The sequence below is a fragment of the Chelmon rostratus genome, chromosome 3 (assembly GCF_017976325.1).
Source record: "Chelmon rostratus isolate fCheRos1 chromosome 3, fCheRos1.pri, whole genome shotgun sequence".
Taxonomy (NCBI): Eukaryota; Metazoa; Chordata; class Actinopteri; order Chaetodontiformes; family Chaetodontidae; genus Chelmon; species Chelmon rostratus.
This window is the reverse complement of record NC_055660.1, coordinates 17350855-17363557: the sequence shown is the minus strand read 5'-3', so window position 1 is coordinate 17363557 and position 12703 is coordinate 17350855. Positions and strand designations below refer to the sequence as shown.

The 12703-nt window shown below is 39.8% G+C and overlaps 2 protein-coding genes across 2 annotated transcripts; both read left to right on the top strand.

Moving 5' to 3' along the window:
- Positions 1-3447: 3447 nt before the first annotated feature.
- LOC121604078 (CMRF35-like molecule 7) lies at positions 3448-7389 on the top strand. The gene is made up of 6 exons (XM_041933481.1): positions 3448-3506; positions 3743-4075; positions 4183-4317; positions 4659-4757; positions 5077-5111; positions 6581-7389. Exons 1-6 carry the CDS (start codon positions 3470-3472, stop codon positions 6698-6700), a joined length of 759 nt encoding a protein of 252 aa, XP_041789415.1. The 5' UTR covers positions 3448-3469; the 3' UTR covers positions 6701-7389.
- Positions 7390-7523: 134 nt separating this feature from the next.
- LOC121604077 (CMRF35-like molecule 9) lies at positions 7524-12390 on the top strand. The gene is made up of 6 exons (XM_041933479.1): positions 7524-7662; positions 7900-8232; positions 8340-8489; positions 8960-9055; positions 9148-9167; positions 11117-12390. Exons 1-6 carry the CDS (start codon positions 7626-7628, stop codon positions 11432-11434), a joined length of 954 nt encoding a protein of 317 aa, XP_041789413.1. The 5' UTR covers positions 7524-7625; the 3' UTR covers positions 11435-12390.
- The last annotated feature ends 313 nt before the right edge of the window (positions 12391-12703 follow it).

Genomic DNA, 12703 nt, shown 5'->3' with positions numbered 1-12703 from the left:
CCAATCTGGCTAAGCAAGGAGATAAAGGAAAAGGAAAAGCAGAAAGTGTCCAAATGTGCCCTCCTAAACAGGGCTGCTTATGTTCCTTTATAAGGTGAAATCACTTCTGGAGCATTCAAAAGCCTGTACACTGTGTTCACTACTTTGATGGCATGCATCAACAGCTCTGCTCTGGTTATGTTTCTGCTCATTTTAGTGTTTCATTAAGTTCAGTGTTTGATGTTAGCAAGCATGCAATAAGGCCACAATAATGCCACTAATAGGAAAAAGGAATAATCTGTTTATGAATGCATGAACTGATGACTTCCCGAAATAACGCTGTTTACATGACTGGAGCGCTGATTTTTGTACTTAGTTTGATTATATGGAGAGAATTATGGAAATCAGATTTTTGAGGGTGAAAAATCAAATCTTCTTGTTGCTCCAGAAACCTGGACTCGTATATGAGGATAGCACAGAGTGAAGCATGGCGGCCCTGAGGGAGCTCAGTGATGTGGAAAGGAAATAAAAGTTTAAAATGTCCTGATGATCTGTGTGATCTACAACTACGTCCGCGGGATGTTACAGTCTTGTGCTGATGCGCAGTCCATAAACTCTGTGTGAAACTGCGTGGGATATCTGTTGTTTACAGCCATTTTACACACATGTTCCGTATGCAATGTTAAATACGTGGTCATGCCCTTTAAAACGGCTTTCACATAAATTCCAAGTAATGAGGAGCAACTCAAAGCGTCAAAGTCTTTGATAATCACTCATCAATTTCAAGTAATTTGATCAATATTGCCCAGCCTTTCCCTCTCTATGATGGTCATGAAATGAATGTATAGAGTTGATGGATGCAACAACAGTAAACTGACACAATGGAGAAAGAGAGAAACATCAAAAATATGGATCCATGAAAATGTCTTTCCTAATTCATCTGTTCCCAGCATTTCTTAATTAAGTGAGCAGACGGAGCTGTGAACTTTACCACCACCTTAACTGGAAATAGGGAAGCCGATTCAAAATAATCTCAAATAATTCAGCTATTTTCTTTTCTGAAAAAAGGGAAGAGAAGAAAGGGAAGGAAGTTAAAGAAAGCCTGCTGAGACCTCTGCACTCTGCTCTCACTCTCTGACACTCTTGTCACTACAGCCTGTGGTACGACATTGCTGGTGCTCTGAGCTCGAACGGGTGTTCAGTGGCGTGTTGTTTTCCTCCAACTATTTATTAAGCCGAACGCCTTAATTACTAATTCTCAGGTCACCGCTGACTTTCTTTTATTGTTGAATTAATGAATGAACCATTAAAGGGGCAGGAAATCGAGTGTTAACCGTCTAAACCTCATCTCTCTGTATGTCATTCCTCTACACTGGAGCTTTGATTAAGATCAAACTTACAAGCCATTCAGGTCCCTGCTGACCGTTTTCCACTGCTGGCCAATACTATTCATGACTAACGGCATTACTGCACTGTGGTTGTCGACGGGGGGTTCTTGGACTCTTGGGGGTTACAGGGGTCCCCAGCAGGAGGATTAAGTGATTTTCACTATAATCCCATCCATAAGTAACACAATGATATCTGGTATTACTAATTTCATCGTGAGTGTCATACACTTTCCCTAATAAAACAACTAAAAGACACAGGGGGGACGCAGGATCAGATCTTATCAGATGGAGTCCTGCCCTGTCTTGTGTTTCGTGTGTGTGTGTGTGTGTGTGTGTGTGTGTGTGTGTGTGTGTGTGTGCCCTCGCTCTCTCTCTCTCTCTGTGTGTCTTTGTGTCTGAGCTGAGCTGGGCGTGGTCACCTGTTCCCTCCTGCTGACAGCCCACCTGAGGTTCATCAGTGATCAGCCTGCTCGCTGTATAAATCCTGCACTCCAGCCTTCACCAGATGCTCACTTGTCCTGCGCGGTACTTTGTCTCTGCCTTCTTTGCTCTCGCTAAAGTGATTTTTGCTTTGCACATTGGGTCCGACAAACTTCTCCTATTGTGTGTTTCTGTCTGTTCGTTCATGGTGCAGTGTTGATTTCAATCACTTAACCTCAAAGATTTCTGTGTCATGCTCTTTATTTGTTTTGCAGGCTGTTTCATCCCTGCTTGATGAGTCAGCATTGTTTGGGACAATTATTTGGCTGCTGCTCAGGACAGACGTATGATCACAAAAACCCTCCCTGTAGAGTGAAAGCAGCAAAGGCTTCTGAGGCTTCTTTTATACACGCTTCGGTCTGCAGTTCATTCTTCACACCATCCTGCCATCACTCAATGCATGCTTGCTTGCTTGCTTGGCATTGTCCAGAGCTGCCGATTGAGATGTCAGCTGGTCACATCTATCCAGTAGTGCAGTGACACACCTTCGTCGTTAGCCAGTCATCTCACTGCTGTCTTTTTAAATACGACTCTCTCTCTGCTTCAGTTCATTCATGCTGATGCTATGCACACCCCTCGACCTCCCCCATTCACAGATTCATCAATTCATCAGCCTCAGAGGAGTCATCATCCACCACCACCGCCAGTGTCTGGACTCCTGCTCAGGGCAGACGCCTTGATAATATTAAAAATGTCCTTGTAGAAGCCCTAAAGACCTCTGCCTACACTAATGTCACGTACAATACCTGTACAACAAACAATGATCTTTACTTCACTCACTCGTCTCTCCTGATTGAACTGACGTTTGTGCCGTCTCGTCATCATCTTGTCTTCATCATGCAAATAAAGGTCACTGACCAACATCTTTCCTCATGGTTTTTGTAAACTGAATAAACACTGGTGTAAACTGCTCTGGAGGAAACAGTTCAGGCTTGTCTGACTGCCCATCATTGTGTGTTGAACTTCATTCTGCTTTATGCTGCCAGGTTTCTTTTTGGTTTTCTCTTCAGCCAAACGCTCATGTCGGGGTTCCATATATATCTTCATTTTTTATCACCTTCTGCATTCACTGCTGCACTACTGCGACATTTCCTAAACAGATGTGGCCTTCATGTACTTTGTGGCCTTCAATTCATTTACATTTACATTTATTTAGGTCTATTCTATTTAATTTTATTCTGGTTTAAAAACATACAGCAAGTGTCACAATTTTAACTGACTGATCAATTAATTGGCTGTTCAAATTTATTCAACATTTGTTCCATTGAAATGCACTGAATGCACATTCTCCATTGAACTGTTTACATTATTGCAACATTTACTTTGAAATAGTATTATCTTCTCTACAGTATTTCAGTTTTTATTTTCTCAGCCTTCTGTTCAGTAATAGTTAAGTAATCAACATCTGAGCGAAGACGACATAGTTGCTATCTGCAGCGCTCTCACGCCAAGCAACACTCTGACCTCATTTACACTGAGTCACTTCCTGCGTCCTGGACAGGTCGATCTAGAAGGAGGGAGGAGCCTCAGCTTTTGAAGGGGGGTAGTCATTAATAATAGACTGTGGTTGGGTTGATCTGATCATTCCTGTATGCTTGCTTCAGTGTTCTTTCGTTTTCACTATGATAAGAATATGTGCGTTCTCTTGTCTTCTTTCTGGTGAGTTTATCTCCTTTATAATCACATCTGCTGTTACCTGTCTATAAACGCTGCAGCTGTTTGATGATTTTTTTGCTTGTGTGTTTGCTAAATGAATCATTTAGTTGTTTAATTTTTAAAAAAAGTCAAGTTTTGTCATCATGAATATTAAAATAGACAGTAAAAAAGATGTGTGTTTGTCTGAATTTGTTCATGCACTGACATTATGACGATGTTTCCTTTATGTCCACCTGTAGCTCTGAGTGTTGTGGAGATGAAGCCTCTCAACATAAGGGGACATGTTGGGGAGACTGTGACGATCAAATGCTCCAAGTGGAACACTTTGTTTAGTGTTAAATCTAACGTAAAGTACTGGTGTTATAGTCCATGCTCGGAAGACAAACACGTCATCGTCAAAGCAGCATTTGGAGAGACTAAACACAGGAATCGGATACAGTTAGTTAACAGCGGAGCAGATGCATTTGTGACCTTCACTAATCTCCAACAGTCAGACTCTAACAAATATTATTGTGGAGTGGATAAGTTTGGCCATGATTCAATGATAGAGGTGAATCTTGAAGTTACAGAAGGTAAGTCTATGCTCTTCATTCATTCATTTGAAAAACACCTCTCCTTTGTCAGTAATAATAAAAGTAATTACTGTCCAAATTGTTGATTCTAATATTCTGTCTGTCAGCTGAGTCTTCAAGGCCCAAGACAACTCCAAAAGCATTTGATGTGAACACCTCCACGATGTCTTCAAGCAGCTCAGATTTCATCACTGATACCTCTACGTCACACATCATCCATCCTACAACAACACAAGGGGCTGGTATGAAGCCCTCTCACCTGAACTTGATGCATGAACACTTTTATTTATATACTTAACGGGAAAGAACGCAACTCCAAAGACCAATAAGACACAAAAAGACAATGAAAAATGCTTTTTGCTTTTAAATCAAAAGCTGAATGTTTCTGTGTTATTTCCTCTAAATCTGGATGAATTAACATTTGAATTTAATTTGGACTTTTGTTTTTGCTTTTCTTCTTCTGTAATTAAAGGTTTCAAGTCATTCAGAAATGATTCGTATTGACATATCTATGTGAGGAGTGAGCTGCAGTTTAAAGTGGGACTGACCCGTTAATCTTTCTCCTTTTTCTCTCCTTGGCCAGGCAATGGACCATTTTTCATCGCGGGTTTCATTTCATTAATAATAGTCTTGGTGGTGGTTGCACTGATTCTGACCCGGAAGGTGATGAAGAAACAACAGAGTAAGACACAAAAACCAACTAAACTTTATATACAGTGGCATTCATGGTATAGGTGACAAACATTTTACCCCCCGAAATGTGGCTCTAAAACTAAATGAATAGTGATATCAGATATGTAGTATGCAGTTCTTCTTTAAATACTTAAATAAATAAACTTGGATTGAGATTAGCATAGCATGGTATGTATGACAGGTATTGTGTAAGAGTTTGTCTGTAGGACACCAAAACATCCACGACCATCACTGTAACAGATGTTATCAATCGCATATTGTTATTTTGGTGGGTGAGACGAGTGAATGCTTCCCTGCATGTTTTTCAGTGGTCGTTACCACCCAACAACAAGATGCAGGACAGGTGAGTTTTGCCATTTTTAAACCATGTGTAGTGCTGCTTCTGCTCGATCGCCCGCCAGTGCGGAGTGAAAGTCTCATATACACCAATATGTTCAATATTTACAAGAATATTGCAGCAACTGTATGTCTGTATGATTTACTGGACATGAATAGTTGTAACCCATAGACGGCAACATATAAATCCACACTGTGATCCGCAAATATCTGTTTACCCACAAACATGGATTTTTTTGTGTTGTGCAAAGTCATATCCACAAAAATACAGAGCAAATTGCAAATATGCATAACTTACTCTGTAAACACATTTTAACTTCACGTAAAAATGTTGTAGGTTTTCCAAATGTAAATAGTTCCACCACAAAAATACACGTAAAGTGATATATATGCATTTGTGGATCCTTTTGTACCTGTGAAACAGGTTTTGCATATTTGCAGATCACTCTGTCCCAGTTGTGACGTCCCTCCTGCTTGTTTGCATAATGTTGTCCAATGTGTACTGCAGCACATCTGTAGGAAAACATTACCAGCCATCAGGTAGCGTGGTGGCTTCAAAGTCATAGGTTCAAAATCAGTTGGCCAGACTCTGTGCAGGTCTTGGTCTGTGCAGTCTTCTTATCTAGAAACATGAATAATTTAAGTAATTCCATCCCCTGCGTTCAGAATCAATTTGCTTATGATTAAATTTACTACACTAAACAAGAATTCCTTAAAATAAGACTTCTCGTGGCTTGACATCCTGACTGAATTCATTAATGCACTGCTTTCTTCATGCAGAATGTTCATCTCTAAAATGTATTCATGTAAATGTGTATTTTCCTTCATCTGTAACTTCTCCTTTTAAGAGCAGCGGTAAAAAGTAACGCTGTCATCAACACAGTGCTATATTTAAATGTTGTGTACACTTCATGTTGAGCTACTAAATGTGAGATGCATTGTGGGCCGTTGTTGTTACGTTGAGAATCCAGACCCTTAAAACGCAGATTAAATCATTTACTGCTGCCGTTCATGAAAAAACTTGCCATGTGACATTTATGTGTGACTGTCACCAGCTGCATCTCGAGATTAGCGAAATCTAAGACAAGACTTTGTTGATCCTCAGGGAGGGAAACTGACATCCTTATATAGATATGGATTCAGACTACAAAATTAAAATGATTAAACACTTTATTTTGTTTAAATGACAACTTAAAGGATTGTACAGCCTGTGCTTATAAATGGGCTTTCTGACTGTCATGCAGTATTTGTATTCATGCATATTTCACCCATCTCTTGAATTCTGCACACTAAAGAAGTGTCCTGCTTCACTTTTCTTTATCTTTCAGCGTCATTGTTTTTATTGTTTTCTGCTTTAGTATTAGTCTCGCTGTGCATTAGACTAGCTACTCACCTTAATGCCAGTTCAGGTTACTTGACAATTTATGCCCTTTGGAGACATGTTGCTAACAAATCAAACATATCACGTTCTCACAGGGCCCTGCAGATCCTGATGGAGTCTACCAGTCACTCCACCTGTTCATGAAGGATGAAGACGCAGTCTACAGCACTCTCGAAACCTCCCAAACCGCACATCACTCACCTGTGTCGCGATGATCACTGCAGAGCCATTTCATCACTATCATATGAAAGAATGCTGATAATCATAATAATGACTGAAGCTTATTGTTTCATTGTGCTATAAATGGAAAATAACCTTCAGCTGTTTTTCACTCGGGCCTGCAGCTACAAACCTTAATGCCGTTTTGGTTGTCTTTGCGGAGAGAGTGTATCAAATACTATGATTTATTCATTGGCTTAGTGGTTTCAACTGTCCCACATCTTCTGGTAAAAGTCACTGAATGTGTTGTCCTCTAAACAACTTTCTCTTTTTATTCCCCAACTTGAAGCATGTCTTTATTTTCTCAGAAAGCTGCTCTAAAAGTGACAAGCAGCAGCTCAATGATCTGGATTCATTCTAATTAACAGACAAGAGTGCACACTTGTTGTGTTCTTGTTCTAAGGCGAGGGTTTTGGTTGGAATCAGACATGGAGTGTATGACGTTGGTTGATTTTAAATCCATTTCCTGCTTGTATGAAGGGATTTTATTTACTGCAATAATACAATGATGACTGCAGCCAAAAAATGTTGTCTTCTGTGTTTTTATTTGCATTGAATTTGAGTTATGTCCGACATAAGCATGCTGTGAATTATTTCTCTTTGAAGTTGGTGCATCTTGCTGAAACCTGTCAGTGGTGGTTTCAAGTGTCTACACTTGATTATTGCACAAAGCTTTGCTATCCGTTCAGCTTCTGAATAAACAATGTATTCCTTTTTTATGTGTATGGTTTGCTGTTTTGTTCACACTAACACAGTCTTACACATACATTAGGCCTGTGTGTGTGTGTGTGTGTGTGTAGTCAAAGAAAGGAAGGAACTTCAAAGTATGAAAGCGTAAGAGGAAGGGGAGGTTGCAAAGACTGTGGTTGGGTTGATCTGATCATTCCTGTATGCTTGCTTCAGTGGTCTTTCGTTTTCACAATGATAAGAATATGTGCGTTCTCTTGTCTTCTTTCTGGTGAGTTTATCTCCTTTATAATCACATCTGCTGTAACTTGTCTATAAACGCTGCAGCTGTTTGATGATTTTTTTTGCTTGTGTGTTTGCTAAATGAATCATTTAGTTGTTTAATTTTTTAAAAAAGTCAAGTTTTGTCATCATGAATATTAAAATAGACAGTAAAAAAGATGTGTGTTTGTCTGAATTTGTTCATGCACTGACATTATGACAATGTTTCCTTTATGTCCGCCTGTAGCTCTGAGTGTTGTGGAGATGAAGCCTCTCAACATAAAGGGACATGTTGGGGAGACTGTGACGATCAAATGCTCCGACTGGGACACTTGGTTTAGTGTTAAATCTAACGTAAAGTACTGGTGTTATAGTCCATGCTCGGACAACAAACACATCATCATCAAAGCAGCATTTGGAGAGACTAAACACAGGAATCGGATAAAGTTAGTTAACAACGGAGCAGATGCATTTGTGACCTTCACTAATCTCCAAAAGTCAGACTCTGACAAATATTATTGTGGAGTGGATAAGTTTGGCTTTGATTTAAAGACAGAGGTGAATCTTGAAGTTACAGAAGGTAAGTCTATGCTCTTCATTCATTCATTTGAAAAACACCTCTCCTTTGTCAGTAATAATAAAAGTAATTACTGTCCAAATGGTTGATTCTAATATTCTGTCTGTCAGCTGAGTCTTCCAGGCCCAAGACAACTCCAAAAGCATTTGATGTGAACACCTCCACGATGTCTTCAAGCAGCTCAGATATTATTACTGATATTTCTACGTCACACATAATTCAACCTACAACAACTCCTGCATCAGAAATAGCAAGAGCCGGTATGAACACACATCTTCACTTACATACATATTCCTTACATAAAGATGTGTATATATATATTTTAATGTTAATTTAAATGCATAGTATAAATAATAAGTTATTTATACTACTGTACGAACATCACAGTGATGAAATATAATGAAAACCATGAATGAAAATATATGAACTTAGCTTACAAATTGCAGCAAAAGAGAAAAAGATACCACAACACAATTATTTTTCTAAATGTGATGAAAAAAACATGCAATAAACATATTCAATAACTTTTAATCCTTGATTAAATTCAAATTAAACTGAATTAAATTGTATTCTCTGTACATTCAGGTCATTTATAAAGTCAGTCTTGGCTCGACCTATGAAACATTTTAGATGATTAAAATTTGAATTTATAGCAAGGAGGAAGGAAGGTCTAAGCTGTGCATCGTACGACAAAGTGTGATACAGTTTTTCTTCCTGTTCATCTGGCCAGGAAGTGTCCCATATTTGATTGTCGGTGTCTGTGTTATAATAACCATACTGATGGCCCTACTGACACTTATGAGGAAGATGATGATGAAACAGCTGAGTAAGACCCACAAACCACCAGACACATTACATATAGTACATGAAAACATCAGCCTCAGACATATTAACCAATGTGGTCCTGTGTGTTTTCAGAGGAAGAAGACGCACAAGAGGTGAGTTTCCATTCATTTGGTTTCTGTTGGCTCTCCCACAGAAACGAGGCATTTTCTCTTATAACTCTGATGTTCTTTTCTCATTTCTTACTTTAATGCTGCTTAGGACACCTTAACAATGCTGAGCTCAGGGTCGGTAAACACAAAGAACACCTGTGACACAATTCCCAGGCAGTCAGGACTCAAAATGCATGGCACAGACAGAATGGGAGTAAAGGCTTCAGGCCGATTTTAATAACAAAAGTGATATTTACAAAAAGGTGGAACCAAAGGCGCACGGCTCAAAAATACAACTAAGGACGCTAAGGTTTTCAGTTCTCAAAAAAAGGCAAAGCAAAACAAAAACGCTCAATGGCAAGACAATGGCAAACGCTGGACTGACGTGAGACAACGCACATGACAATCTGGCACAGGACAAGGGGAGACACCGACTATATATACACAATGAACAGGTGGAGACAATCAGGGCGGGGTAGACAGTCAGACAGGCCAGAAAACACATGAAACGAGAGGAGAGTTAGGGTTTCACAATAAAACAGGAAGTGCAAGACCAGACTAGACGCTCGTGAAACAAACAGCTTAACAGACACAACGAGAGACAACAACCTATAAATGTTTGGTCTTTGCAAAAGACCTCATCAAAAAAAAATCTGTGTGCACAACGACAGTGAGCCTGACCTCACCAGAAAACCAACCATATAGGTTTACTGTGCACAGTCTCAGCCACATTCCTGCTTATTGTTCGGCGCCGACCTCTGGCGGCTGAAGTAATTATGTGGTGGGGTGGAACAAGCACAGGACCCTCACCCTGGAGATCGCTACTCATGTTGCAATGTTAAAGTTGCATAAAGCACACAACAATAAAGGTTTTAACCCAAACCAAAATCTTTTCCTCAACCTAACCAAGTAGTTTCGATGCCTAACTCTTTTCTCAACGGCTTAGGCTAATTTAGGATATTGGACATGCCACTGAGGTCCCAAACTACATCTGTACAGCGGGTCAAAGAGGCATCTGACTGAGTTTAATCTGACCTAAGGCTACTATAGCCCAAATTAAATTTAAGGAGATTTTGCTAAAAAAAATCTATTTAATATCGGTCATGTATAATATCTATTAAAGGGTATCTTGGAACATTAATGAGGAAAGGAGTTGGAAAGGGTCAGCTCTAAGTTTTGTTTTGCTTTTTTTTTAAAGGCAAGTCCAGCTCAGTATTATTCCTGTATTTTGTATAATTTGCATTGGATCTCACTTTCTTATAATTATTGTTTAAAAAAATAGGAAGAATGGGTTGATTATCTTGTATCATCGCTCTGACTCATCTTATCTGTGCAAAGCTAAAGCTAAAATTCTCTGGTCGCACACCCGCAGCAGTCTCTACTGATCCCAAAGAGACGGTCCATCTTGATAAACCACACATCTTAACATCCAAAACCGGATGTGGCCGAATTACCCACAGCTATCAGTATCAGCCCAGACGCCGCGCAGATCACACACGCAGGTCACCATAAACTTCTTCGCCTTATCTTCCAGTATCACTTCAGAAACAGCAGAGCGGAACAAATCTTGGCAGCATCTTCAATAGGAAGATGATACTAACAGTGTGTAATGAGGCTGACACTGCCTTTACTTTAAGGGCTCAGGAATCACCTCCCCGCTCAGATCAGAGTAGCACCTTCAAAAACAAGTTTGAAAGTTGTTCATTTGTTGTCTGTGTGTGAGAGAGAGAGAGAGAGAGAGTGTGTGTGTGTGTGTGTGTGTGTGTGTGTGTGTGTGTGTGTGTGTGTGACTTATTTTAATGCATTGTTTTATTTTATTCTGTGTCCCATTTTTACTGGTGTTAGTATTGATAGGTGTTAATCCGTTTTATGCTCCCTTGTTTATATTTTGTTTAACTTGGTGTTTTCAGCATTTATTACAGCAGTTTTTTCTCACTGTTTCCTCTTTTAAGGATATTGAATATGATGAAATCAGACTTGAAGACCAACAAGGCGTGAGCCGACCTGCAGAGGTCTCTACCCTCCGCTTCTCTGCAGACCCAAACAGTCTCTACGCCAACTATTCCTACCACCAAGACACTGAGTTAGCAGCTTCCGACTCTGTGGTCTATTCAAAGGTAGCATATGCGAAGAACAGAGCCAACGGTCTCCAGTGTGACTTGGTGTACTCTGTTGCTCAACTGCCCACTGGGCAATCCAAACCAATTCGCTCTGAAAGCACCGAAAATGACTCTCTCTATTCTCTGGCTCAGTTACCACAGACAACCTGAATGTGGCCACCGTGATCAAAGTGGATATATGGTATTTAAATGGAAAGGTAGAGATGTAATGTAATTTAAGGATGTAAGGATGGCCATTATCGCCTGCTTGCACAGGCAACCTGCACAGATGTTCTTCTGGTGAATGATTTTCAGTGAGCATCACCAAACTGCAACTCCAGAAATGTGCTTGATGTTTTTACACTCTGTGCGGGTCATTTTATCATTAAGTGAGGACTCAGCATGATGGCTTCATATTGAACATATTAAACTATCTGATGCCAGATTTGAGTCCCAAAACTCTCCTGCCAAAGTATCCAAGAGCCAGACATGAACCTGCTTGGTTAAAAGAACATCAACTATTATCATTTCCTGCAACTGATACCGTGTTAGCGACAGACTGAGAGTCTGGAAAATACAAGAGATGTTTTTTGAAAAGAAATGCAGCTGACATTGGACTTTTCCTTTCAGTTCTTTCTTTCTGACTGCGGGCACATCCGAGGCAGCGCTTTCACTATATCTGGCCCCTCAGAGGAAGGCTTGCTTCCCTCAGGTGCCATTATACAGCCCACAGTTGTTCTACTTTCACAACTCACACTGGACAGCTCAATGCTAAATTATTACTATTCAAATACTTTCAGCCCACTCGTGTTTCTCTCTTTAATATCAAAAACCCTCAGTTGTATTCTAATGTTAATTTATTGGTTTATTGTTATGAACTTGTCAGTGGACCCTTTCATGAATTTCATTATTTATTCACATGGTACAGAACATTTATTTTAGCCAGCTCCCTTTGACCACTGAAACTTTGTGGTATGTGGTCTGTTCTTGGTTTTGCTTTGTTTGTAAACTCTTTTCTGTGTTTTCATTTGTATCTCTGTATGAAACATACAAATAATGTCACTGAATAATTAGTTCAGAGAATTGTGAAGGTTTTTTTATATACATATATACACGATGAAACTTTGGATTTGAGTTGTGCATTTCTTCAATCTGAGAGCTGATCTGAGTTTCATTCTGTTATCGTCTGCACATCAGTGAGGCCTACAGTCAATGATAAAAGCAAAGCCAAATGTTATTTTCCTCTTAATGTTACTGTGTTTGATTCTTGTCTGCTAAACAAACAGACCCTGAGCTGCAGCGAGTAGTTGAGGTAGTATTGAAGTATGAAAGAGCACGCCGAGTCCAGCTGAGTTCAGACTATTTTCCTCCACTAGGAGGGAAGGCTGGAGCCAGGGCGTTACAGCTGTCAGGCCGAGAGAACCAGGAGACTAATATGCA

Excerpts from the sequence above, each read along its gene's own strand:
- LOC121604078 (XM_041933481.1), top strand. The coding sequence starts at position 3,470 with ATGATAAGAATATGTGCGTTCTCTTGTCTTCTTTCTG. Across the intron at positions 4,076-4,182 it reads GAATCTTGAAGTTACAGAAG|CTGAGTCTTCAAGGCCCAAG; the intron begins GTAAGTCTATGC and ends TCTGTCTGTCAG. Across the intron at positions 4,318-4,658 it reads TACAACAACACAAGGGGCTG|GCAATGGACCATTTTTCATC; the intron begins GTATGAAGCCCT and ends CTCCTTGGCCAG.
- LOC121604077 (XM_041933479.1), top strand. The coding sequence starts at position 7,626 with ATGATAAGAATATGTGCGTTCTCTTGTCTTCTTTCTG. Across the intron at positions 8,490-8,959 it reads ATCAGAAATAGCAAGAGCCG|GAAGTGTCCCATATTTGATT; the intron begins GTATGAACACAC and ends TCATCTGGCCAG. Across the intron at positions 9,056-9,147 it reads GATGATGATGAAACAGCTGA|AGGAAGAAGACGCACAAGAG; the intron begins GTAAGACCCACA and ends GTGTGTTTTCAG.